The sequence below is a fragment of the Ammospiza caudacuta genome, chromosome 34 (genome assembly GCF_027887145.1).
Source record: "Ammospiza caudacuta isolate bAmmCau1 chromosome 34, bAmmCau1.pri, whole genome shotgun sequence".
NCBI classification, from domain to species: Eukaryota; Metazoa; Chordata; class Aves; order Passeriformes; family Passerellidae; genus Ammospiza; species Ammospiza caudacuta.
Genome location: NC_080626.1, coordinates 3600339 through 3626869, shown reverse-complemented (window position 1 = coordinate 3626869; position 26531 = coordinate 3600339). Strand labels below are relative to the sequence as shown.

At 55.4% G+C, this 26531-nt stretch overlaps 3 protein-coding genes across 3 annotated transcripts in view; 2 read left to right on the top strand and 1 right to left on the bottom strand.

Annotated features, from left to right (window-relative positions):
- The window catches only part of LOC131570359 (carnitine O-palmitoyltransferase 1, brain isoform-like), a 30247-nt gene extending 15557 nt beyond the window's left edge, over window positions 1-14690 (top strand). Inside the window, exons 7-20 of the mRNA XM_058822710.1 lie at window positions 356-490; window positions 1970-2047; window positions 4888-4995; window positions 6537-6621; window positions 7623-7812; window positions 8985-9212; window positions 9777-9882; window positions 10842-10958; window positions 11035-11193; window positions 11918-12049; window positions 12793-12945; window positions 13276-13377; window positions 13676-13771; window positions 14532-14690. Of these exons, the coding sequence (XP_058678693.1) occupies window positions 356-490; window positions 1970-2047; window positions 4888-4995; window positions 6537-6621; window positions 7623-7812; window positions 8985-9212; window positions 9777-9882; window positions 10842-10958; window positions 11035-11193; window positions 11918-12049; window positions 12793-12945; window positions 13276-13377; window positions 13676-13771; window positions 14532-14645 (1803 nt within the window). The 3' untranslated portion in view covers window positions 14646-14690. The remainder of the gene's footprint in view (window positions 1-355; window positions 491-1969; window positions 2048-4887; window positions 4996-6536; window positions 6622-7622; window positions 7813-8984; window positions 9213-9776; window positions 9883-10841; window positions 10959-11034; window positions 11194-11917; window positions 12050-12792; window positions 12946-13275; window positions 13378-13675; window positions 13772-14531) is intronic.
- A 363-nt stretch (window positions 14691-15053) lies between these two features.
- On the top strand, window positions 15054-22322 carry GRWD1 (glutamate rich WD repeat containing 1). The gene is made up of 7 exons (XM_058822709.1): window positions 15054-15360; window positions 16450-16567; window positions 17568-17736; window positions 18222-18447; window positions 19294-19433; window positions 20783-20983; window positions 21915-22322. Exons 1-7 carry the CDS (start codon window positions 15054-15056, stop codon window positions 22242-22244), a joined length of 1491 nt encoding a protein of 496 aa, XP_058678692.1. The 3' UTR covers window positions 22245-22322.
- Window positions 22323-23465: 1143 nt separating this feature from the next.
- Window positions 23466-26287, bottom strand: TSEN34 (tRNA splicing endonuclease subunit 34). Its single transcript, XM_058822751.1, has 4 exons — window positions 25683-26287; window positions 25565-25604; window positions 25362-25481; window positions 23466-23763 (listed from the first exon to the last, which is right to left on the bottom strand). The coding sequence occupies exons 1-4, from the start codon at window positions 25989-25991 to the stop codon at window positions 23570-23572; spliced, it is 663 nt and encodes a 220-aa protein (XP_058678734.1). The 5' UTR covers window positions 25992-26287; the 3' UTR covers window positions 23466-23569.
- Between the last annotated feature and the right edge of the window lie 244 nt (window positions 26288-26531).

The following is a 26531-nucleotide window of genomic DNA, read 5'->3' as shown; positions in this document are numbered from 1 at the left end:
TAAATTTCCATTTCAATTTAAATAATATTTTAAATTTTTGTTTTTTAAATATTAAATGACGGTTTTTAAATATTAAATTCCTCTGCAGGGACTCTACGGCCTGGGGGGGGGGGGGCGGGGAAAAATGATGGAGAAAGGGAATTTTTGGGGGGGTCCTGGGGGGATTTTGGGGTCCCTGAATGGATTTTTCGGTTTTTTGGGGGCATTTTGGGGGGTCCTGGGGGAATTTTGGAGTCCCTGGGTGAATTTTTTGGGGATTTTTGGGGGTCCCTGGCTGGGTGATTTTTTTTTTTTTTAAATTTAATTTTGTTATTTTTAATTGAATTCCCTTTCTCCATCATCCCCCCCCCCCCAGGCCGTGGAGTCCCTGCAGAGCCTGGGGGGGGGGGTGGGGGAGGGGCTGCCCCCCCTCGCCCACGGATTTTTGGGGGGCCCCGGACCCCGAATCCAACGGTGGCTGCGCCTGCGGGGCTGGGCCCTGCCCTGCTACGTGAGACAGAAACTGGGGGGTCCTGGGGGGTCCTGGGGGGATTTGGGGGGAGTTTGGGGGGTCCCGGGGGGATTTGGGGCATCCTGGGGGGGGTTTGAGGGGATTTGGGGTGGTCCCAGGGGGATTTGGGGGGAGTTTGGGGGGGTTTGGGGCGTCCTGGGGGGAGTTTGGGGGGTCCCAAGGGGATTTGGGGGGGTCCTGGGTGGATTTGGGGGGAGTTTGGGGGGTCCCAGGGGGATTTGGGGCGTCCTGGGGGGAGTTTGGGGGGGGTTTGAGGGGATTTGGGGGGTCCCAGGGGAATTTGGGGGGAGTTTAGGGGGTCCTAGGGGGAGTTTGAGGGGGGTTTGAGGGGATTTGGGGGGGTCCTGGGGGGATTTATGGGGGGGATTTGGGGCTCCTGAAGGGTCCTGGGGGGGATTTGGGGAGATTTGGGGCAGGGGTCTTGGGGGAGTTTGGGGGGTCCTGAGTGGGATTTTGGGGGCATTTGGGGGGCTCTGGGGGGTCCTGGAGGGATTTTGGGGGCTCCTGGGAGGATTTTGGGGGGATTTTGTGGAGATCTGAGGGGGATTTGGGGGGTCCTGGGGGGGGTTTGGGGGGTTTGAGGGGATTTGGGGTGGTCCCAGGGGGATTTGGGGGGTCCTGGGGGGATTTGGGGAGATTTGGGGCAGGGGTCTTGGGGGAGTTTGGGGGGTCCTGAGTGGGATTTTGGGAGGAGTTTGGGGGGATTTTGGGGGGGGTTGGGGGTTTTGAGGGGATTTGGGGTGGTCCCAGGGGGATTTTGGGGGGGGGGGGGATTTTGGGGGCTCCTGGGAGGATTTTGGGGGGATTTGGGGAGAGCTGAGGGGGATTTGGGGGTGATTTAGGGGGTCCTGAAAGGTCCTGGGGGAGATTTGGGGGGTCCTGGAGGTGTTTGGGGGTGTTTTGGGGGGGATTTGGGGGGTCCTGGGGGGCACTGGGGGGTCTCTGGCCGGGCCCGGACCCCCCCCCAAAATAAGGCTGGTTTGTGGGGGGGGGGTCCTGGAAGGGTTTTGAGTGTCCTGGGGGGGATTTGGGGCGATTTTGGGGGGTCCTGAAGGGTCCTGGGGGGATTTGAGGGGGTCCTGGGGGGCTTTGAGGGGAATTTGGGGGGTCCTGAGTGGGAGTTTGGGGGGTCCTGGGGAGATTTGGGGGCTCCTGGGGGGGATTTTGGGGGTCCTGAATGGGATTTTGGGGGGATTTTGGGGGATTTTCGGCTCCTGGGTGGATTTTGGGGGGTCCTGAGGGGATTTTGGGGGGATTTTGGGGGCGCATCGGCTGCTTTGGGGGGGATTTGGGGGTTTTTTTTGGGGGGGTTCTGGTGGTTTTGGGGTGTCCCAGGAGGATTTTGGGGTTTCTGTTCCCAATTTTGGGGTTTCTGTTCCCAATTTTGGGGTTTTGTTCCAAATTTTGGGGTTTCTGTTCCCAATTTTGGGGTTTCTGTCCCCAATTCTGCCCCCCCAGCTGAGCGAGCTCTGGGAGGAGCAGCTGCACTTGGGGGCTCGGGGACCCCTCCCCAGCACGGGCAGCTACTACCTGATGGTGAGCCCCCAAACTGGGGACACCCCAGAAACCACCCAAAACCCCCTAAAAAACCCTACAAAAATCCCCCAAAAAATCACCCAAAAAATCCCCAACAAAATCCTCAAAAATAAAAAAAAATCCCCAAAAAATCCCCCCAAAAAATCCCCCAAAAAATCACCCAAAACCCCCTAAAAAAAAAAAAAAAAACCAAAAACCTTTAAAAAAACAAAATAAAATCCCCCAAAAAAAATCCCAAAAAATCCCACAAATCCCCAAAAAAATCCCCCAAAAAATCCCCAACAAAATCCCCAACAAAATCCCCAAAAATCAAAAAAGGAAATTCCCCAAAAATCCCCCAAAAAATCACCATAAAATCTCCAAAAAATCCCCAACAAAATCCCCAAAAATAAAAAAAAAATCCCCAAAAAATCCCCCAAAAAATCCCCAAAAAAGTCCCCAAAAAATCCCCAATAAATCCCCCCAAAAATCCCAAAAAATCCCCAAAAAAATCCCCAAAAGATCCCAACAAATCCCCAAAAGATCCCCAAAAAATCCCCCCAAAAATCCCAAAAAATCCCCCAAAAAATCCCCCAAAAAATCCCCAAAAAATCCCCCAAAGATCCCAACAAATCCCCAACAAATCCCCAAAAAATCCCCAAAAAATCCCCCAAAAATCCCCCAAAAAATCCCAAAAAATCCCCCAAAAAATTCCCCCAAAAATCCCCCAAAAAATCCCAAAATAAAACCCGCAAAACCCCCCCAAAATCCCCCCAAAAAATCCTTAAAAAATCCGAAAATAAAAGCCAAAGAAAACCCCAAAAACGCCCATAAACCCCTAAAAACCCCAAATTTGGGTTCTGATTTTGGGGTCCCCCCGGACATTTTGGGGTCCCTTCTCCTCAATTTTAGTGGATTTTGGGTCCTTTAATCTCAATTTTTGGGATTTTTGCCGCCCTTTTTTGGGGATTTTTCCCCAAATTTTGGGGTTCTGATTTTGGGGTCATTTCCCCTCAATTTTAGTGGGTTTGTGTTTCTTTTAATCTCAATTTTTGGGATTTTTGCCCCCCTTTTTTGGGGTTTTTCCCCCCAAATTTTGGGGTTCTGATTTTGGGGTCCCCCCAGGACATTTTGGGGTCCCTTCCCCTCATTTTTAGGGTTTTGGGGTCTCTTTCCCCCCATTTTTTGGGGTTTTGCCCCCCAATTTTTGGGATTTTGGGGGTTGGCTTTGGGGTTTTCCCCCCAAATTTTGGGTTCTGATTTTGGGGTGCCCCCAGGACATTTTGGGGTCCCTTCCCTCCAATTTTTCAGCTATTTGGGGCACATTTGGGGATATTTTACCCCAAAATTTGAGGAGTTTTCCTGCAAAATTTTGGGGGTTTGGGGTTGGGTTTGGGCTCTGACCCCCCCGTAAATTTGGGGTTCTGATTTTGGGGTCCCCCAGGACATTTTGGGGTCCCTTCCCCATCACTTTTAATGGGTTTGGGTTTCTTTTAATCTCAATTTTTGGGATTTTTGCCCCCCTTTTTTGCGTTTTTTCCCGCCAAATTTTGGGGTTTTGCCCCCCAAATTTTGGGATTTTGGGGGTTGGGTTTGGGGTTTCCCCCCAAATTTTGGGTTCTGATTTTGGGGTCCCCCAGGACATTTTGGGGTCCCTTCCCCATCATTTTGCCCCCCCAATTTTAGGGTTTTTAGGGGTTGTTTTGAGCCCCTAAATTCGGGTTTTTCCCCCCAAATTTTGGGGGTTTTGGGCTCTGACCCCCCCCTAAATTTGGGGTTGTGATTTTGGGGTGCCCCCAGGACATTTTGGGGTCCCTTCCCCTCAATTTTAGTGGATTTTGGGGTCCCTTCCCCTCATTTTTAGGGTTTTGGGGTCTCTTTCCCCCCATTTTTTGGGGTTTTGCCCCCCAATTTTTGGGATTTTGGGGGTTGGCTTTGGGGTTTTCCCCCCAAATTTTGGGTTCTGATTTTGGGGTGCCCCCAGGACATTTTGGGGTCCCTTCCCTCCAATTTTTCAGCTATTTGGGGCACATTTGGGGATATTTTACCCCAAAATTTGAGGAGTTTTCCTGCAAAATTTTGGGGGTTTGGGGTTGGGTTTGGGCTCTGACCCCCCCGTAAATTTGGGGTTCTGATTTTGGGGTCCCCCAGGACATTTTGGGGTCCCTTCCCCATCACTTTTAATGGGTTTGGGTTTCTTTTAATCTCAATTTTTGGGATTTTTGCCCCCCTTTTTTGCGTTTTTTTCCCCCCAAATTTTGGGGTTTTGCCCCCCAAATTTTGGGATTTTGGGGGTTGGGTTTGGGGTTTCCCCCCAAATTTTGGGTTCTGATTTTGGGGTCCCCCAGGACATTTTGGGGTCCCTTCCCCATCATTTTGCCCCCCCAATTTTAGGGTTTTTAGGGGTTGTTTTGAGCCCCTAAATTCGGGTTTTTTCTCCCCAAATTTTGGGGTTTTGGGCTCTGACCCCCCCCTAAATTTGGGGTTGTGATTTTGGGGTGCCCCCAGGACATTTTGGGGTCCCTTCCCCTCAATTTTAGTGGATTTTGGGTCCTGTAATCTCAATTTTAGGGTTTTGGGGTCTCTTTCCCCCCATTTTTTGGGGTTTTGCCCCCCAATTTTTGGGATTTTGGGGGTTGCGTTTGGGGTTTTCCCCCAAATTTTGGGTTCTGATTTTGGGGTCCCCCAGGACATTTTGGGGTCCCTTCCCCATCATCATTCCCCATCATTTGGCCCCCCGAATTTTAGGGTTTTTAGGGGTTATTTTGAGCCCCTAAATTCGGGTTTTTCCCCCCAAATTTTGGGGGTTTTGGGCTCTGACCCGCCCCTAAATTTGGGGTTGTGATTTTGGGGTCCCCCAGGACATTTTGGGGTCCCCCCCCTCGCCGCTCCCGGCCGCCCGAGCCGCCAACGTCGCCCTGGCCCTGCTGAGGTTCCGCAGCCTCGTGAGGGACGGGAGCCTGCCCCCGGTGAGGGGATTTGGGGTGAAAATTGGGGGGTTTGGGGGTGTAAATGGGGATTTTGGGGTGGAAATGGGGAATTTGGGGGTGAACATTGGGGAATTTGGGGTGAAAATTGGGGATTTGGGGGTGAACGTTGGGGATTTTGAGGTGAAAATGGGGATTTTGGGGTGAAAATTGGGATTTTGGGGTGAAAATTGGGGGTTTTGGGGTGAAAATTGGGGGTTTTTGGGTGAAAGTGGAGAATTTAGGGTGAAGATGGGGATTTGGGGGTGGAAATGTGGAATTTGGGGTGAAAATGGGGAATTTGTGGTGTAAATGGCGGATTTGGGGTGAAACTGGGGAATTTGAGGTGTAAATGGGGATTTTGGGGTGAAAATGGGGGACTTGGGGTGAAAATTGGGGATTTGGGGTGAAAATTGGGGAATTTGGGGCTGAAAATTGGGGAATTTTGGGTGAAAATGGGGATTTTGGGGTGAAAATTGGGGGGTTTTGGGGTGAAAATGGGGAATTTTGGGGTGAAAATGGAGGATTTGGGTGAAAATGGGGAATTTGGGGTGAAAATGGGGGACTTGGGGTGAAAATGGGGATTTTGGGGTGAAAATGGGGGGATTTGGGGTGAAAATGGGGGAATTTGGGGTGAAAATGGGGGATTTTGGGGTGAAAATGGGGAATTTGTGGTGTAAAATGTGGTGTAAATTGGGGAATCTGGGGTGAAAATTTGGGATTTGGGGGTGAACATTGGGGAATTTGGGGTGAAAAATAGGGATTTTGGGGTGAAAATGGGGAATTTTGGGGTGAAAATTGGGGATTTTGGGGTGAACATGGGGGATTTTGGGGTTTTGGGGAGAATTTGGGGTGAAAATGGGGGATTTTGGGGTGAAAATGGGGATTTGGTGTCTGAAGGGGAATTTTGGGGTGTAAAAGGGGAATTTTGGGCGCTTAAGGTGGGATTTGGGGTTTAAAGGGGAAATTTTTGGGGTTTAAAGGGAAATTTTCGGGGGTCAGGGTGGGAATTTGGGGTTCAAAATGGAAATTTGGGAGTTTGAAGGGGAAATTTTGGGGTTTTGGAGGAATTTTGGGGCTGATTTTGGGGTGCTTTTGCTTTGGTTTTGGGGAGACTTCGGGCTGATTTTGGGGTCTTTTTGGGGTGATTTGGGGTCGTTTTCGGGGTCTTTTTTGGGGTCCCCAGGTGCTGTTCCGGGGGTGATTTTGGGGCTGGTTTTGGGTCTCATTTTGGGGTGATTTTGGGGTCCCCGGGTTTTGTTCCAGGGGTGATTTTGGGGTGACTTTGGGCTCATTTTGGGGTGGTTTTGGGTTGAATTTTGGGGTGTCTTTGGGGCTGATTTTGGGGTGACTTTGGGATGACTTTGGGGCTGATTTGGGTTGTTTTTGGGGTGATCTTGGGCTGATTTTGGGGTGATTTTGGGGGGGTTTTGGGGTTGTTTTGGGGGGGGTTTGAGGCTGATTTTGGGGTAACTTGGGGCCGATTTTGGGGCTGGTTTTGGGGTGATTTGGGGGTGACTTTGGGGCTGTTTTTGGGGTCCCAGGTGCTGTTCCGGGGCTCCCTCCCCACGTGCTCGGCTCAGTACGAGCGGCTCTTCGACACCACGCGGATCCCGGGGGAGCACCGGGGTACGGAACCCCAAAACCCCAAAAAAAACCCCAAAAAACCCCAAATCCTCCCCAAAAACCCCAAAATCCTCCCCAAAATCCCACCCAGGAACCCCAAAACTTCCCCCAAATCCATCAGGACCCCCAAATTCCCACCCAGGACCCCCAAACTTCACCCCAGATACCCCAAACCCCCCAAAGTCCCCCAGAGACCCCCAAATTTCCTCCAATTCCCTTTTGGGAGCCCCAAATCCCCCCAAAACCCCCGCAAATATCCCCCTGGGACCCCCCAAAACCCCCCCAGACACCCAAAACCTCCCCCAAATCCCTTTGGGACCCCCCAAAATCCCCCCCAGACCCCCAAATCCTCCCCCAAATCCCTTTGGGACCCCCCAAAATCCTCCCTGGACACCCCCAAATCTCTTTGAGACCCCCGAAACCTTCCCCAAATACCCTCTGGGATGACCCCAAAATCCCCCCCAAAACCCCCCAAATTTCCCCCAAAATCCCCTTTGAGACCCCGAAATCCCTTTGAGAACCCCCAAATTTCCCCCTTTTTTCTACCTGGGAGCCCCAAAATCCCCCTCAGACCCCCCAAATCTCTCTCATGTCCCCCCGCCAGACTGGCTGAGGCATTTTGGGTCTGGGGTCCCGGCGCTGGCCACGCTCTTTGGGGGGGGGGGGCCCTGTTCCGGGTGCCCCTCAGGGACCCCCAAATCCCTTTTGGGACCCCCAAAATCCTCCCTGGACACCCCCAAATCTCTTTGAGACCCCCGAAACCTCCCCCAAATCCCCTTTGGGACCCTCCAAATCCCTTTTGAGACCCCAAAATCCCCTTTGGGACCTCCCCCAATTTCCTTTGGGACCCCCAAAATCCTCCCTGGACCCCCCAAATGTCTTTGAGACCCCCGAAACCTCCCCCAAATCCCCTTTGGGACCCCCCAAATGTCTTTGAGACCCCCGAAACCTGCCCCAAAATCCCCTCTGGGACCCCCCAAATGCCCCCTTTGTGCCCCCCCCAGACCGGCTGAGGCATTTTGGGTCTGGGGTCCCGGCGCTGGCCGTGCTCTGCGGGGGGCGCCTGTTCCGGGTGCCCCTCAGGCGCCCCCCGAGCCCCCCCGAGCTGCAGGGAATGTTCCAGAAGGTTCTGGAAAGCCGAGGGGAGCGGGGGGAGCCCCCCGAGAGCCCCGCGGTGCTGACGGGGGGGGACAGGTGAGCAGTTGCCATTTTTTGGGGGATTTGGGGATTTTTCGTTTTTTTTATTTTGGTTTGGGTTTTTTTTGGGGGTTTTTTTTTTGTTTTTTTTTTTTGGGGGGGGAATTTTCGTGATTTTTGTGGGGAGAGTTTGAGGGGTTTTGGGTGGTTTTGGGGATTTTTGGGGGCAGATTTTGGGGGGAGATTTGGGGATTTTTGGGGGGTTTTGAGGGGGGACTTGGGGATTTAGGGACATCATGAGGGGGATTTTTGGGGGGGATTTTGAGGGATTTTTGGGGAAATTTGGGGGAGATTTTGGGGGATTTAGGCACATTTGAGGGGATTTTGGGGCATTTTGGGTGGAGTTTGGGGGATTTTTGGGGAAATTTGGGGGATTTTGGGGGGATTTAGGAACATTTTGGGGGAGATTTGGGGAGAATTTTGGGGAGATTTTGGGGCATTTTGGGAGGAGATTTGGAGTTTTTTGGGGGGAATTTGGGGATTTTTTGGGGGGAAATTTGGGCTATATTTGTGTTATTTTTGGGATCTATTTTGGGTTATTTTGGTTTATTTTGGTTTATTTTTGTGTATTTTGTGTTCCCCGGGTGTTGCTAGGCCCGGTCCCTGCTGGTGTCGGGGGGGGGATTTGGGTTATTTTGGGGTATATTTTGGTTATTTTTTGGGTATATTTGGGTTATTTTGGGGTATATTTTGGTTACTTTTTGGGTATATTTGGGTTATTTTTGGGGGTATATTTTGGTTATTTTGAGAATATTTTGGGTTATTTTTGGGGTTATTTTTGGGGTATATTTTGGGTTGATTTGGGGATATATTTTGGATTATTTTGGTATATTTTATATGTTTGGTTTATTTTTGTGTATTTTGTGTTCCCCAGGTGTTGCTGGGCCCGGGCCCTGCTGGTGTCTGGGGTATTTTTGGGGTGGTTTTTTTTTTTTTTTGTTATTTCTGGTTATTTTGGGGGTATATTTGGGATTTTTATGTTATTTTTTGTTTATTTTTGTGTATTTTGTGTTCCCAGGTGTTGCTGGGCCCGGGCCCTGCTGGTGTCTGGGGAGGTGTTTGGGGTATTTTTGGGGTGGTTTTTTTTTGTTATTTCTGGTTATTTTGGGGGTATATTTGGGATTTTTATGCTATTTTTGGTTGATTTTTGTGTATTTTGTGTTCCCCAGGTGTTGCTGGGCCCGGGCCCGCTCCCTGCTGGTTTCGGGGGGGGGTCCCGGCTCCGCGGCCCTGCGGCTCCTCGAGGACGCCCCGTTCGTCATCGCCTTCGACCCCTCCCCAAATGGGGACCCCTCCCCCAAAAACGGGGACCCCCCCCCCGAGGAGCGAGACCCCCCCCGGGACGGGGACCTGGACAAGGAGGCCAAGGCGCTGCTGCTGGGACCCCCCCACAACCGGTCAGACACCCCAAAATCCCCCCAAAATTACCCCAAAAATTCCCCCAAAATCCCCACAAAAATCCCCCCAAAACTGCCCCAAAATCCCCCAAAACTGCCCCAAAATTACCTCAAAACTGCCCCAAAATCCCCCTGGGAACCCAAAATCCCCCAAAATTACCCCAAAATCCCCTCAAATCCCCGTGGGAATCCGAAATCCCCCACAAGCGGTCAGAGAGCCCCAAAATCCCCCCAAATCCCCCCAAAATTGCCCCAAATCCCCAAAAACCCAACCCAGGAGCTCCATGAGGGATTTTTGGGGGGTCTTGGGGGTCCCAGGGGGATTTTGGGGGGTCCAGGGTGGATTTTGGGGTGTCCTGGGGGATTTTGGGGTGTCCTGGGGGAGTTTTGGGCCCTCCCCAGGTGCTCCTTGGAGCTGTTTTGGGCACATTTTGGGAATTTTTGGGGGGGTTTTGGAGGTCAGGGATATTTTGGGTGCTTGGGATCTTTTGGGGGGTCCCAGGGTGGGATTTTGGGGAATTTTGGGGAGTTTTGGACCCCCCAGGACCCCCCGTGTCCCCCCAGGTGGTTCGACAAGTCGCTGACGTTGGTCGTGTTCCCCTCGGGGCGCGTCGGGCTCAACGTGGAGCACTCGTGGGGAGACCCCCCCGTGGCCTGGCACCTCTGGGAGGTACCCCAAAAATACCCCAAATCACCCCCAAAAAATCACTCCAAAAATACCCCAAATCACCCCCAAAAAATACCCCCAAAATACCCCAAATCACCCCAAAAATACCCCAAAAATTCATCACTAAAATACCCCCAAAATACCCCAAATCACCCCCAAAATACCCCAAAAATTCCTCCCAAAATCACCCAAAAAATACCCCCCAAAATACCCCAAATCACCCCCAAAATACCCCAAAATTTCATCCCAAAAATCACCCAAAAAATACCCAAAATCACCCCAAAAATACCCCAAAAATCACCCAAAAATACCCCAAATCACCCCAAAAATACCCCAAGTCCCCTCCAAAAAATATCCCCAAAAGTACCCCAAATCACCCCAAAAATACCCCAAATCCCCCCCAAAAATCACCCAAAAAATACCCCCAAAATACCCCAAAAATTCCTCCCAAAATACCCCAAAAATTCCTCCCAAAATACCCCCCCCAAAAATACCCAAAATACCCCAAAAATCCCCCGAAAAATACCCTAAAAATTCTCCCAGAATCTCCGTAAAATTACCCCTGAAAATACGCAAAAAATCCTGCCCTAATCTCCCCAAAAATACCCCCAAAAATACCCCAAATCTTCCCCAAAATCCCCCTAAAGGAAGGAAAACATGAGGAAAATTTGCAAGAAATGTGAAGGGAAAAGGGCTGGAAACATGAGGGGACAAAAATGGCGGGAAAACGTGAGGGAAGAAAAGGGCGGGAAACGTGAGGGGACAAAAATGGCGGGAAAACGTGAGGGGAGAAAAGAGCGGGAAAGGTGAGGGGAGAAAAGGGCGGGAAAACGTGAGGGGGGGAAAGGACAGGAAATGTGAAAGGAAAATGGCAGGAAATGAGAAGAAAATTCTTGAGGAGGGTCAGGGGGGAAATTGGGGAGGGTCCCCAATTTTGGGACCCCCTAATTTGCCCCCCTCAGTTCGCACTGGCCCTGGACCGGTCCCTGGGCTACGACGAGTCCGGGAACTGCATTGGGGAGAAACCGGGCAGGGCCCCAGAGTCCCCTCAGGAGCTGCACTGGGACCTCCCCCCCCAGGTACTGGGAGCACTGGGAGGGCTGGGAGAGCGTTTTGGGCGATATTTTGGGGTGTTTCAGGAATATTTTCGGGCAGGTTTCGGGGGTGCTGCCCCAGGCCCGGCAGCAGTTCCAGGCCATGGCTGAGGGGCTCCAGCTCCACGTGGTGTCGGTCGAGGCCCCCCCAGGAACCTCCGGGACCCCCGAGAGCTCCCAGGAGCTGCTGGCGCTGGCGCTGGAGCTGGCGCTGGTCAGGGTGAGACGCTGAGAGCCCCAAAATTCACCCTGGGACCCCCAAACTCCATCCCAGAGACCCAAAATCTCCCCAAAATCCCCTCAGGAGTGTGGCCCTGCCTTCGCATATGAACCCATCCCGACTCATCTTTTTCTCCAGAGCTCCAAAACCCACCTGAAAACCACCAAATCCTGTTAAGATCCCTCCAAACTCCATTCCAGAGACCCCAAAATCCCCCAGATTCCCAAAATTTCCCCAAAATCTCCTCAGGAGCGCGGCCCTGCCCTCGCATATGAACCCATCCCGACTCATCTTTTTATTGAGAGCTCCAAAACCCACCTGAGAACCCCCAAAGCCAACTGTGATCCCCCAAAACTCCATCCCAGAGACCCAAAATTTCCCCAAATCTGCTCAGGGACACAGCCCCACCCTCATGTAGGAGCTGATCCCAATGTGCCTTTTCCTCCAGGGCTCCCAAACCCACCTGAGACCCCCCAAATCCAACTGAGACCCAACTAAACTCCATCCCAAAGACCCCAAAATCCCCCAGATGCCCAAAATTTCCCCAAAATCCCCTCAGGAGCGTGGCCTGGCCCTGACATATGAACCCATCCCGACTCATCTTTTTATTGAGAGCTCCAAAACCCACCTGAGGACCTCCAAAGCCAACTGAGACCCCCCCCAAACTTCATCCCAGAGACCCCCAAATCCCCCAGATTCCCAAAATTTCCCCAAATCCCCTCAGGAGCGCGGCCCTGCCCTCACGTACGAGCCGATCCCGACGCGCCTTTTCCTCGAGGGCCGCACTGACGGCGCACGCGGCGTGGGGCGACCCCTGCTGGAGCTGGAACGTGCTCTGAGGGACCCCCAAATTCCTGTGAGGAACCCCAAAATTGGGGCTGGGGACCCCAAAATGGGGCTGGGGGATGCTGAGGGGGGTCTTGGGTTTGGGGGAGTCACTGGGGGTGTTGTTTGGTGGTGGGAAATGTGAGGGGAAAAGGTGGGGAAACATGAGGGGAAAAGGGCGGGAAACATGAGGAGAAAATGGTGGGAAATGTGAAAGGAAGTTGTGGGAAATGTGAATGGGGAAAGGATGGGAAACGTGAAGGGGGAAAATGGTGGAAAATGTGAGGGGGAAAGGGCGGGAAATGTGAGGGGAAAATGGTGGGAAATGTGAAGGGAAAAAGGGTGGGAAATGTGAGGGACAAAGAGAAGGAAACATGAGGGGAAAATGGTGGAAAACATGACGGGGAAATGTGAGGGCAAAAAGGGCGGGAAATGTGAGGAGAGAAAATGGCGGAAAACCTGAGCGGGAAAAAGGGACAGTGGTGGGTGGTGCTCAAGGGGGTCCCAGGAGGATTTTGGGGCGATCATTGGGGCGATTTTGGGGTGATCATAATGGGGATTTTGGGGCGATCATTGGGGGTCTCTGGGAGGATTTTGGGGCGATCATTGGGTGTTTTTGGGGCCGACATTGGGGGTCTCTGGGAGGATTTTGGGGTGATCATGGGGGTCTCTGGGAGGATTTAGGGGCAATCATTGGGAGTTTCTGGGAGGATTTTGGGGCGCTCATTGGGGGTCTCGGGGCCCCCCTAACCCGCAGTTCCCCCCTGTGCCCAGCGGGGGCGCCGGCGGGCGCTGCTGGAGGCGGCGCTGGCGCAGGCGCGGGGGCGGCGCCGGGCGGCCATGACGGGGGCGGGGCTGGAGCGGCACCTGCAGGCGCTGGCGGCCGTGGCCAATCAGATGCAGCTCCGCCCACCCTTCCTCACAGAGGTGGGCGGGGCTTCGGTTGGGCTGGGGGTGTGGCCTGAGAGGGGGCGTGGTCTATACTGAGGAGGGGTGGCTAGGCATTACCATATAAGGAGGGGGGTGGAGCTTGAGGGCGGGGCTTGCATTAAGAGGGGTGGGGCCTGAACCAGGAGGGTGGGGCTTGACTAAAATTGCCTTATAAGGAGGTGGGTGGAGCCAAGGAGAACCTGGTCCTGTCCTTATATGGTCAACAGGGTGTGGCCAAAAAAGGCATGGCCTAAAGAGAATCACAGTGATTGGCCGGCACATTGGGGTGGGTGGGTGTGGTCTCATTTGCATATCCCCACCCCCTAGGTGCTGGGGCAGCCCTGGGCTCTGGCCTTTAGCCCCGCCCCTCGGCCACACCCCCCACTGCTGCCCCACCCCCTGCGGCCTGCGGGGATGGGCTTCAACCCGGTGGGTACTGGGGGAACTGGGAGCTTACTGGGATGGACTGGGGGCTTACTGGGATGGACTGGGAGGGGGGTAGGGGGTACTGGGAGGGAACTGGGATGGACTGGGGGGCACTGGAAGTTACTGGGGGGCACTGGGAGGGACTGGGGGGGTACTAGGAGGGGACTGGGGGATACTGGGATGTGCTGGGAGGGTTCTGGTTTTACTGGGATGGACGTGAGGGGCACTGGGAGGGACTAGGAGTTACTGGGGGACACTGGGAGGTTACTGGGATGAACTGGGATGAACTGGTCCCCCCCAGCCCCACCAGGACGGGTACGGGGTTTCCTTCACCGGGGGAGGGGACGCCGGCCCCGTCCTCGTCCACATCTCCTGCAGGGAGGGGTCCCCAAAAACGGTGAGTGGCCCAAATAAAACCCCAAAAAACCCCAAAACCTCCCTGAAAAAACCCCGAAATTACACCCCAAAAAAAAAAAAAAACCAACCCAAAAAATCCCCAAATTCCCACCCAAAAAAACCCACCCAAAAAAACCAAAAATCCCACCCCAAAAAAAACCCCAAAACCCTCAAAATCCCACCCAAAACCTCCTTGAAAAATCCCCCCAAAAAACCCCCCAAAATCCCACCAAAAAAAAACCAAAAAAACCCCAAAACCTCCTGGCCCCCACCCGGGGATTTGGGGGTTCTGGGTGGAATTTGGGGGATTTTGGGGTGGATTTTGGGGTTCTGGGGGGGATTTGGGGGATCCTGGGGTGGATTTTTGGGTTCTGGGGGATTTTAGGGGGTTCTGGGTGGAATTTGGGGGGTCTGGAAGTGGATTTGGGGATCCTTGACCTCACCCCTGCCCCTATTTTTAGGGTTCTGGAGGATTTGGGGGGTCTGGGGGGAATCTGGGGGGTCTGAGGGGAATCTGGGGGGTCTGAGGATGGATTCTGGGGATATTTTGGGGTACAGGGGGGGTCCCTGAGCCGTTCCCCTCCCCCCAGGACCCCCGTCTGTTCTTTCACCGTTTCCGGGCGACGCTGGGGAGATTTGGGGGATCCTGGGGTGGATTTTGGGGTTCAGGGGTGGATTTTGGGGGTTCAGGGGGGTCCCGGGATGGATTTTGGGGTTCAGGGTGATTTTGGGGGGTCTCTGATCCCCTCCCCTCCCCCCAGGACCCCCGTGTGTTCTCTCAGCGACTCCGGGCGGCGCTGGCCGAGCTGGGGCAGCTCCTGGGGGGGGAGGGGCCGGGGGGGGCACCCCCAGAGCCGCCCCTCCCCCCCCAATAAAGAACGGCCAGAGACCCCCCCAGTGTGAACTGGGATGGACTGGGAGGGACTGGGAGGGGGTTGGGGGGGGACTGGGAGTTACTGGGAATTACTGGGAGGGAACTGGGATGGACGGGAATGAGATTGGGATGGACTGGGAGCGACTGGGAGGGAACTGGGATGGGATTGGGGGAGACTGGGAGTTACTGGGAATTACTGGGATGGACTGGGAGGGACTGGGAGGGGATTGGAACAAACTGGGAGCACTGGGATGGACTGGGAGGTCACTAGGAGTTACTGGGAGTTACTGGGAGTTACTGGGAGATCACTGGGAGTTACTGGGAGGTCACTGGGAGTTACTGGGAGTTACTGGGATTACACCGGGAGTTACTGGGAGTTACTGGGAGGTCACCGAGGCCTCCCCCCGCTATGGCCTGCCACGTGACCGGAAGCCACCTCACAACCACCCGGAAGTGGGCGGGGCACCCACCGGAAGTACCGCCTCCATTCACGGCCAAGATGGCGGCGCGGCGCGGCTCCTCCAAAGCCCGCGCTCCGAATCGCCTCAGAGCCGCGAATCGCGACCGGCCCCGGGCCCGCGCCCGCAATGGCGACAGAGAGAACGCGGAGCCCCCCGGGCGCGTGTACCTGCCCGGGGCCGGGCCGCCGCTGGGCCCCGATGAGGAGCTGGTGATGGATGAGGAGGCGTACGTGATGTATCACCGCGCCGGCACCGGTACCGAGGGGATAACGGGGAGCCATGGGGATGAGGGGGAACTGAGGGGGGTTTGAGAGGAACCGGGGGGCTGAGGGGAACTGGATGAGAGGAAACCAGGCTGAAGGGATGAGGGGAACCGGGGGATGAGAGGGATGGAGTGATCAAGGAAACCGGGGGGATCCTGAGGAGAACCGGACTGGTCTTGAGGGGAACCGGGGGATGAGGGGGCTGGAGGGGATAAGGGGAATTGGGGGGTCCTGAGGGGAACCGGGAGCTGAGGGGAATCGGGGGATCCTGGGGGGTCCTGAGGGGAACCGGGGAGACTGAGGGGAACCGGGGGTGGTGAAGGGAACCGGGGGGGGCTGAGGGGAGCTGGAGTGTCCTGAGGGTAACCAGGGGCTGAAGGGAACCGGGGGGTCCTGAGGGGAACCGGGGTGAGGGGGCTGGAGAGAATGAGGGGAACTGGAGGATTGAGGGGAACCGGGGTAGGATGAGGAGAATCGAGGGGGTTTTGAGGAGAACTGGGGGGCCCTGGAGGGGTTGAGGGGAATCGGGGGGTCCTGAGGGTAAATTGGGCTGAGGAAGCTGGAGGGGCTGAGGGGAACTGGGGGGCTGAGGGGAACCGGGGGGTCCTGAGGGGAACCGGGGTAGAATGAGGAGAACCGAGGGACTTGAAGGGAACCGGGGTGAGGGGGCTGGAGAGGATGAGGGGAACTGGAGAGCTGAGGAGAACCGGGCGGGTTTTGAGGGGAACCGGGGGATGAGGGGAATTGGGGGCCCTGAGCGGAGCTGGGGAGATGAGAGGAACCGGGGCTGAGGGGGCTGGAGGGGCTGAGGGGAACCGGGACGGGCTGGGAGGGTTTGAGGGAAGATGTTGGGAGAATTTGAGGATTTTGGAGGAGTTGTGAGGGGAGGATTTGGGGGAGTTTAGGGGGGATTTTAGGAGGATTTTGGGGGGTTTTGTGGGCAGATTTTGAGTGGATTTTGGGGGGGCTTGAGGGAGGGCTTTCGAGGAGGTTTGGGGGGAATTTGAGGGAGGATTTTGGGGAGGATTTTTGGGGAGTTTGAGGGAGGATTTTGGGGTCTCTGATCGCCCCCTCCCCGCAGGGTCGCCGTGCCTGAGCTTTGACGTGGTGCGGGACGGGCTGGGGGAGGGGCGGGAGGAGCCCCCCCTGTCGGTGCTGCTGTGCGCGGGAACGCAGGCCGAGACCCCCGGCGCCAACCGGTGAGACCCCTCCCCTAATTACACTGAGACCCCCCCAAATTACACTGACACCCCCCCCCCCCCCCCCCCCAGATTACACTGACACCTTCAGGTCAAACGGTGAGACCCCTCCCCTAATGACACTGACCCCTCCCCAAATTGCACTGAGACCCCTCCCCAAATTGCACTGAGATCCCTCCCCAAATTACACTGAGATTCCCCCCAAAATTACACTGAGATCCCCCCCCAAATTACACTGAGACCCCCAGGCCAACCGGTGAGACCCCTCCCCAAATTACACTGAGGTCCCCCCCCAAAGTACACTGAGACCCCCCCCAAATTACACTGAGATCCCCCCCAAAGTACACTGAGACCCCCCCAAAGTACACTGAGACCCCCCCCAAATTACACTGAGACCCCTCCCCAAATTGCACTGAGACCCCCCCCAAAGTACACTGAGACCCCCCCCAAATTCATCCTGAGACCCCCAGTGCCAACCGGTAAGAGACCCCCTCCCCAAATTCATCCTGAGACTCCCTTGAATCCCCCCAATTCATGCTTGGACCCCCCCCAGTTCCCCCCAAAAAACCCCAAGCCCCTCAAACCCCCCAAACCCATGGGGTATTTTTGGGCTGGTTTTGGGGTGGTTTTGGAATATTTTTGTGGTGGGTTTTGGGGTATTTTGGGGGTGGATTTTGGGGTGGGTTTGGGGTATTTTTGAGGTGGGTTTGGGGTGTGTTTTGGAGTAATTTTGGGATATTTTTGGGGTGGTTTTGAGGTATTTTTGGGGTGTTTTTTGGGTATTTTTGGGATGGTTTTGAGTGTGTTTGAGCTGTTTCTGGGGTGTTTTTGGGGTGGGTTATGGGTTGGTTTTTGGGATATTTTTGGGGTGGATTTTGGGATATTTTTGGGGTTGTTTTGGGGTGTTTCTGGGTTGGTTTTTGGGACATTTTCGGGGTAGTTTTGCGGTGTTTCTGGGGCACTCCCAGCCCTGATTTGGGGTGTCCCCTCCCATTTTCAGGGTGCTGCTGCTGCAGATGCAGAACCTGCACGGGCTGCGGGGCAGGAAGGGCAGTGACAGCAGTGACAGTGACAGCAGTGACAGCGACAGCGACCAGGACGGGGAGGGGCGGGAGCCGCAGCTGCTGCTCATCATGGCCCCCCACTACGGGGGGATCAACAGGCTCAGGGTATGGAACCCCACAAAAAACAGACCCCCCCAAAAAAAATCCCCGCAAAAATCCATCCTGGGAACCCAAAAATCCATCCTGGAAACACAAAAATCCATCCTGGAAACACAAAATCCCACCTGGGAACCCAAATCTCCCCCTGGGATCCCCAAAATACCCCCTGGGAACCCCAAAATACCCCCTGGGACCCCTCAAATCCCATTCAACTGCCCCCAAATACCCCCTGGGACCCCCAAATCTCCCCTTGAGTCCCTCTCAGGAACACCTGGGACCCCAAATCTCCCCATGGGACCCCCAAAATGCCCCCTGGGACCCCCAAATCTCCCCCTGAGTCCCTCTCACGACTCTCTGGGACCCTCAAATTCCCCCTTGGACCCCTCAAACCCCCTCAGATTCCCTTTGAGTGCCCCCAAATCCCCTCTTTAACCCCTTTTGGCCGTCCCCAACCCCTCCTGACCCCCCATTTTCCATGTCCCCCCCCACAGGTGACGTCCCTGGGGGGGTCCCCGATCGCGGCCGTGTGGTCGGAGCGGGGCCAGGTGGAGGTGCTGGAATTGAGGGGGGCCCTGGGGGCCCTGGGCACGGAATTTGGGGAGGGGGATTCGGGCAGGGGGCCCAAGAGCGTCCAGCAGGGGGCTCTGCCCGCCCTCGCCACCTTCAGCGGCCACATGGACGAGGGGTTCGGGCTGGACTGGAGCCCCCTGAGCCCAGGTGAGGGTTTGGGGGAAAATTGGGGAAAATGTGAGGGGAAAATGGTGGGAAACGTGAGGGAAATGTGAGGGGAAGATGGGGGAAAACGTGAGGGGAAAATGGAGAGAAACGTGAGGGGAAAATGGGGGGAAATATGAGGGGGGAATGGCGGAAAATGTGAGGGGAAAAGGGTGGGAAATGTGAGGGGGTAAAAGGGCGGGAAGTGTGAGGGGAAAATGGTGGGAAACGTGAGGGAAAATGGCGAGAAACGTGAGGGGAAAATGTGAGGGGAAAATAGGTGGAAACGTGAGGGGGGAAATGGGAAAAAACATGAGGGGAATATGGAGGGAAACGTGAGGAGAAAAAGGTGGGAAATGTGAGGAGAAATGGCGGAAAACGTGAGGGGAAAAAGGGTGAAAATGTGTGGGGAAAAACGGGAAACGTGAGGGGAGAAAATGGAGGAAAATGTGAGGGAGGAAAAGGGTGAGAAATGTGATGAGAGAAAAGGGAAACTTGAGGGGAGAAAATGGAGGGAAATGTGAGGGGAAAGAGTGAGAGGGGAAAACAGGAAAACATGAGGGGAGAAAAAGGGAGGAAATGGAGGGAAAAAGTGGCAGAAAATGCAAGGGAAAAAAGCAGGAAACATGCGGGACAAAATGGCAGAACACTCAAGGTGGAAAGGGCAGAAAATGTGAGAGAAGAAAAGGTGGAAAACGTGAGCAGAAAGTGGCGGGTGTCACTCAAGGGGGTCCTGTGAGAAGTTTGGGGCGACCATTGGGGGTCTTCCTAACCTGCAGTCTGGAAATTGAAGATGGAGGGAAACACTGGAATTTTGGGGGTTGTGATGTCCCCTCTGCTCTCCCCCAGGCCGGCTGCTGTCCGGGGACGTCCGCGGGCGCATCCATCGCTGGGAGCCGCGCGAGGGCGGCTGGGCCGTGGATCAGCGGCCGCTGCTCGGCCATGGCGGCAGCGTGGAGGACATCCAGTGGTCACCCAGCGAGGCCTCGGTGAGCGGGACAGACGGACAGAAGGACGGCCAGGCTGATCCCTGGAGGACAGAAGGACAGCCAGGCTGATCTCCTGCAGCAGAGGAGACGCTGAAACAATGGTGGAAGATGGATAGGTCGATTTTTAGCAGTGATTAATCCAATTTTTATCAATTTTTACCAGGGATTAATCCAATTTTTATCGATTTTTAGCTGGGGTTTATCCAAGATTTATCGATTTTAGCAGTGATTAATCTAATGTTTATTAATTTTTAGCAGGGATTAATCCAATTTTTATTGATTTTTAGCAGGGATTAATCCAAGGTTTATAAATTTTTAGCAGAGATTAATTCAAGGTTTATTTCAGGAGCTCTGAGGAGCCCCTACAAACCTGCTGAGGTGCCAAGGTTACATTTAAAAGGAGGTGGAAACCTAAAGTAGATAAAATTTTACTGTCAATAAGAAAAATTAAGGGATGGATACTGGGAAATGGAAGGGAAAAATGGAGGGAAATATGAGGGGAAAATAGGCAGGAAATGTGAGGGGAAAATGGCAGGAAATGTGAGGTTAAGAGGAAGGAAATGTGAGGAGGAAATGGGAGCAAAATGTGAGGGGAAAATGGGAGAGAAATGTGAGGGGAAAGTGGAGGGAAACATGAGGGGAAAATGGCAGAAAACGTGAGGGGAAAATGGTGGAAACCGTGAAGGGAAAATGGCGGAAAACGTGAGGGGAAAATGGAGGGAAACGTGAGGGGAAAATGGGCAGAGAACATGAGGGGAAAATGGGCAGAGAACATGAGGGGAAAATGGAGGGAAACTTGCGAGGAAAATGGGAGGGAAATGTGAGGTGAAAATGGGAGCAAAACGTGAGAGGAAAATGGTCGAAAATGTGAGGGGAAAATGGAGGGAAACGTGAGGGAAAAATGGTTGAAAATGTGAGGGGAAAATGGCAGAAAGTATGAGGTAAAAATAGGCAGGAACCATGAGGGGAAAATGGTGGGAAACGTGAGGGAAAAATTGCGGAAAACATGAGGGGAAAATGGCAGAAAACATTTAAAAGGAGGTGGAAGATCAGCATATGGAGAAACACTTGGGGGGTTGACCCTTAGTCTCTCGCTAATCCCTCAGCATCATGGATGGAAAGTTCTAGATGGAGGGGATGGGATGTCGAGTGACTGGCAGAGAACCAGGATGGGGATTTGAGGATTTGGGGATTTGGAGATGACCTCAGCAAAGGAAAGAGATTACACAGGGAAAAATTTGGAAAAATCCTGAGATACAAACCCAAAACTGTTACAAAACATAAACCCACAGCACAGCAGGAGCAGGGAGCCCCCGAACCACCCCGAAGTCCCCCGTTTCCCCCCGCAGGTGTTCATCTCGTGCTCCGCGGACGCCTCCATCCGCGTGTGGGACGTGCGGGCGCCGCCGGGCCGGGCGTGCCAGCTCAGCGTGGCCTCGGCGCACGACGGCGACGTCAACGTGCTCACCTGGAGCCGCAGGGACGCGGCGGCGCTGCTCAGCGGCGGGGATGACGGCACGCTGCGCCTCTGGGACCTCAGGAGCATCAGGGTGAGGGGACAGGGACCCCCAGAGTGAGACAGGGACCCCCAAACTGAGACAGGGACCCCCAGAGTGAGACAGGGACCCCCAAACTGAGACAGGGACGCCCAAACCGAGACAGGGACCCCCAAACCGACCCAGGGACCCCCCAAACTGAGACAGGCCCGCTGCGCCTCTGGGACCTCTGGAGCATCAGGGTGAGGGGACAGAGTGAGGTGGGGACCCCCAGAGTGACACAGAGTGAGACAGAGACCCCCCAAACCAACCCAGGGACTCCCAAACTGAGATAGGGACCCCCAAATGGACCCAGGGACCCCCAGAGTGAGACAGGGACCCCCAGGAATCCCCCATAGACCCCCAAACCCACTGACCCCTCCCCATTTCCCCATTTCCAGAGCAGCCCCTTGAGCGTGGCCACCCCCAAACCACCCCATAACCACCCCATAGACCCCCAAACCACCCCAAAAACCCCCAAACCACCCCAAACCACCCCATAAACCACCCAAAAACCACTGAGCCCTCCCCATTTTGCCCCCTCCCCTATCCAGAGCAGCCCCTCGAGCGTGGCCACCCCAAACCACTCCATAAACCCCAAAAATCACCTCCAAAGCACCCCATAGACCCCCAAACCACCCCAAACCCCCCCTCCCCACTGACCCCTCCCCATTTTCCCCATTTGCAGAGCAGCCCCTCGAGTGTGGCCACCCCCAAACCACCCCACAGAGCCCCCAGAACCACCCCAAACCACCCCATAGACCCCCCAAAACCCCCAAACCACCCCACAGACCCCCCAAAACCCCCCGAACCACCCCACAGAGCCCCCAAAACCGCCCCAAACCACCCCATAGACCCCCCAAAACCACCCCAAACCACCTCATAAACCCCCCAAACCCCCCAGCCACCACTGACCCCTGCCCGTTTTGCCCCCTGCCCTGTGCAGAGCAGCCCCTCGAGCGTGGCCGTGTTCAAGCAGCACCGCGGCCCCATCACGTCGGTGCAGTGGCACCCGGGCGAGAGCGGCGTCCTGGCGGCCGCGGGCGAGGACGACCTGGTGACGCAGTGGGACCTGGGCGTGGAGAGAGACCCCCAGGGAAGCGGGGAGGGGGCCCAGGAGGGCGAGGGGGGGCTCTCGGAGCTGCCGCCGCAGCTGCTGTTCCTGCACCAGGGCGAGAGGGAGGTGAAGGAGCTGCACTGGCACCCGCAGTGCCCGGGGCTGCTGCTGTGCACGGGCAGGGAGGGCATCGCCGCCTTCCGCACCATCAGCGTGTGAGAGTGAAATACCGGGGTGAAACCAGCCAAAATTGGGGTGAAAACATCCAAAATTGGGGTGAAACCAGCCAAAACTGGGGTAAATCAGCCAAAAATTGGTGTGAAAACATCCAAAATCGGGGTGGGAACGGCACCCGCAGTGCCCGGGGCTGCTGCTGTGCACGGGCAGGGAGGGCATCGCTGCCTTCTGCACCATCAGCGTGTGAGAGTGAAATATTGGGGTGAAACCAGCCAAAACTGGGGTGAAAACATCCAAAACTGGGGTGAAAAACATCCAAAATTGGGGTGAAAACATCCAAAACTGGGGTAAAACCATCCAAAATTGGGTAAAAACACCCAAAATTGGGGTAAAAACATCCAAAACTGGGGTGAAAACATCCAAAACTGGGGTGAAAACATACAAAACTGGGGTGAAAACATCCAAAATTGGGGTGGGAATGGCACCCGCAGTGCCCGGGGCTGCTGCTGTGCACGGGCAGGGAGGGCATCGCTGCCTTTCGCACCATCAGTGTCTGACAGTAAAAATTTGAGGTTAAATCATCCAAATTTGGGTTAAATCAGCCAAAATTGGGGTAAAAACATCCAAAATTGGGGTGGGAATGGCAGGAATTGGGGTGGGAACGGCACCCGCAGTGCCTGGGGCTGCTGTGAGGGCATCGGTGTGTGACAGTAAAAATTTGGGGTGAAAACACCCAAAATTGGCTTGAAAACAGCCAAAACTGGGGTCAGAACTCCTTAAAATGGAAGTGGGAATCCCTGAAGTAGAAATGGGAGCCTAAAATGGGACTGGAATCCGTCTCAAAGTGGGGATGGGAAAGCTGCAAAAATTAAGGATAAAACACCCCAAAAATGGGAGTGAAACACCCCAAAAATGAGGATGAAACATCCCAAAAATGAGGATTAAATATCCCAAAAATGAGGATAAAACACCCCAAAAATGAGGATGAAACACCCCAAAAATGAGGATTAAATATCCCAAATCTCTGCCCCCAAATTCAGGGGGCCTGTGCCCCCCATTTTAGGGGTCTCTGTCCCCCATTCACCTTCATCATGCCCCCACACTTGGCCGATACCCCCAAGCAAAACTACTCCAAAAATTAATTTTTATTATTAAAATTAAAAAAAAACCCCTTTTTATTTTGACCATTCCCCATCCTTATCCCCCACAGCGCAACGCTGCCAGCCTCCACTGAAACACCACCAAAACACTCCAAAAAATTCATTTTATTTTTATTACAAATTTAAAAAAACCTTTTTTTAATTTCGCGCGTTCGGCGAAGCGCGGGAAAATCCACGTGACTCTGAAGGGAGGGGGCGTGGCCGCGGTCACGTGAGGTCGGCGCGCCACGTGAGCGCGGTGACGGCCATGGCGCCCCCTGGGGGCGGGGCCGAGCAGAGCAGCAGCGATTTGCGCACGCTCGTGCCCAGGCGCGCGGCCGCCAGCAGCGCCCCCAGCGGCTGCGCCCGGGAACTGCAGGGACACAGCGCCACTGCGCCTGCGTGGAACAGCGAGGGCGGGCCTGCGACAGAGAGGGGAGGGGTCAGGGATAATGGGGAGGGGGATTAGAGATACCAAAGGGGGGTCAGGGATAATGGGGAGGGGGATTAGAGATACCAAAGGGGGGTCAGGGATAATGGGGAGGGGGATTAGAGATACCAAAGGGGGGTCAGGGATAATGGGGAGGGGGATTAGAGATACCAAAGGGGGGTCAGGGATAATGGGGAGGGGGATTAGAGATACCAAAGGGGGGTCAGGGATAATGGGGAGGGGGATTAGAGATACCAAAGGGGGGTCAGGGGTAATGGGGAGGGGGATTAGAGATACCAAAGGGGGGTCAGGGATAATGGGGAAGGGGATTAGACATACCAAAGGGGGGTCAGGGGTAATGGGGAGGGGGCTGGGATACCCGGGGGGTCATTAGGAATAATGGGGAGGGGGTCAGGGATAATGGGGAAGGGGATTAGAGATACCAAAGGGGGGTCAGGGATAATGGAGGGGGCTGGGATAATGGGGAGCGGATCATTGGGAATAATGGGGAGGGGGCTGGGATAATGGGGAGGGGGATTAGAGATACCAAAGGGGGGTCAGGGATAATGGGGAGAGGGTCAGGGATACCCGGGGGGTCATTAGGGATAATGGGGAGGGGGCTGGGATACCCGAGGGGTCATTAGGAATAATGGGGAGGGGGCTGGGATAATGGGGAAGGGGATTAGAGATACCAAAGGGGGGTCAGGGATAATGGGGAGGGGGCTGGGATACCTAAGGGTCATTAGAAATAAGGGGGAGGGGGCCAGGGAAACCTGGGGATCATTAGGAATAATGGGGAGGGGGTCAGGGATACCCAGGGGTCAACAGGAGTAATGGGGAGGGGGATCAGATACCATGGGGTCAACAGGAATAATGGGGAGGGGGCTGGGATACCCGGGGGGTCATTAGGTATAATGGGGAGGGGGATCAGATATACCTGAGGGTCTTTAGGAATAATGGGGAGGGGGATTAGAGATACCTGGGAGTCATTAGGAATAATGGGGAGGGGTCAGGGAAACCTGGGGGTCATTGGGAGTAATGGGGAGGGGGATTAGAGATACCAAGGGGGGGTCAGGATAATGGGGAGGGGGTCAGGAATATTGGGGAGGGGGCTGGGATACCCGGGGGTCATTAGGAGTAATGGGGAGGGGGCTGCAACCTTATAATGGGAGTGGTTCAGGGTACATGAAATGGGACAGAATTTAATGGGGAGGGGGATTTGGGATACCCAGGGGTCATTAGGAATAATGGGGAGGGGGTCAGGAATATTGGGGAGGGGGCTGGGACCCTCGAAGGGGTGTCAGGAATATTGGGGAGGGGTCCAGGGATACCCAAGATGGGGTCAGGAATATTGGGGAGGGGTCTGGGACCCTCAAGGTGGGGTCAGGAATACTGGGGAGGGGTCCGGGGTTACCCAGAGGGGTCAAAGGAATAAAGGGGAGGGGTCTGAGACCCCCAAGGGGGGGGTCAGCAATAAAGGGGAGGGGTCTGGGACCCCCTCGAGGGTGGGGTCAGGAATAAAGGGGCGGGGTCTGAGGCCCCTGGGAGGGGCTAAAAGGGGCGGGGTCTCAGCGCGCCCCGCCCCCTTACCGGGGTACACCAGGAAGTCGCCCCCGAATTTCCCGCCGGGGGTCACGTGCAGGCCCCGCCCCCAGAGCTCGCGGAAAACCCGGAAGCGCCGCTCGGAGGGGGGGGAGGGGCGGGGCGGCTCTGAGGGGGGAGGGGAGAAAACGGGGAGGAGTCAGCGCGGGTCTGACCACGCCCCCAAGTCCCGCCCACCGCCCCTCCCCCACCTGGCGGGGGCTCCTCGGGTTCCGCTTCGGCCTCGTCAACCTGAGGGGGGGCAGGGGAGGCTCAGGGGGGGCTCCGAGCGCCCCCCACCCCAAATTCCCCCCTCCCCCACTCCGGTACCGGCTCCACGGTGGCTCCGCCGCTCTCCCGGAGCGCCCGCGCCTCCTCCGGACTCAGCTCCAGCGGCAGCCGCGGCCCCGCCGCTCCCGCTCCGGCGCGGCCCCGGCGCGGGGGGGTCCCGATCAGCGCCCCCCACACGCGGTGCCGCTCCCGCAGCGCCCGCGCCGCGCTTGGGGCCCACACCAGGAACCGCCCGCGGTGCCGCCGCACTCGGGGCCGCTCCGTGAGGGGGCTCGAGGGGGTCCCGGTGGTCTCTGAGCCCTCCCCGCCCTCGCAGACCCCCGGGACCCCCTCAGGCCCCGCCGCCATTTTGCCCCCGCCTTCCCGGAAAAGGCCCTGAGCTCTTCCGGAAGTGTCCTCGTGAATCCGGGCGGTTTTAAAGCGGCGATGCCGCGTGGGCCCCCCCACCGCGACCGATAAAAAACTATGCGAGAGACTCAGCCCCTTTTAAGAGCGGCTCTTAAAGGGGTAGAGCGGTTTAAAGGGACAGAGTCTCTTTAAATGCCGCCATTGCGGGTCCCACCACCCTTAAAAGGCCAGATCCCTTCAAAAAGCGTCTTAAAAGGGCGTGCGCTCCGTGTGTGAGGCCCACTCCTCTTAAAGGGCCAGACCCCTTTAAAATCCCCTCCACGGTGGTTCCCACCCCCTTTAAAGGGCCAGACACCCCTTCACAGGCCCCTCCCCCTCTCTTAAAGGACCAGATCCTCCTAAAGGACCCACTCAGTTGGCTCCGCCCCTCCTTTAAACCTCGACACTCCAAAATCTGCACATGGGGGCTTCCCTATACTAACACGGCCACGCCCATTAGGGGGCGGGGGGTTTAATGACCACGCCCACAATGAGAGCATT

Excerpts from the sequence above, each read along its gene's own strand:
- GRWD1 (XM_058822709.1), top strand. The coding sequence starts at position 15,054 with ATGGCCTGCCACGTGACCGGAAGCCACCTCACAACCACCCGGAAGTGG. Across the intron at positions 17,737-18,221 it reads GGGGGATCAACAGGCTCAGG|GTGACGTCCCTGGGGGGGTC; the intron begins GTATGGAACCCC and ends CCCCCCCCACAG. Across the intron at positions 20,984-21,914 it reads GGGACCTCAGGAGCATCAGG|AGCAGCCCCTCGAGCGTGGC; the intron begins GTGAGGGGACAG and ends TGCCCTGTGCAG.
- TSEN34 (XM_058822751.1), bottom strand. The coding sequence starts at position 25,991 with ATGGCGGCGGGGCCTGAGGGGGTCCCGGGGGTCTGCGAGGGCGGGGAG. Across the intron at positions 25,605-25,682 it reads GCGGAGCCACCGTGGAGCCG|GTTGACGAGGCCGAAGCGGA; the intron begins GTACCGGAGTGG and ends GCCCCCCCTCAG. Across the intron at positions 23,764-25,361 it reads CGACTTCCTGGTGTACCCCG|GCCCGCCCTCGCTGTTCCAC; the intron begins GTAAGGGGGCGG and ends TCTCTGTCGCAG.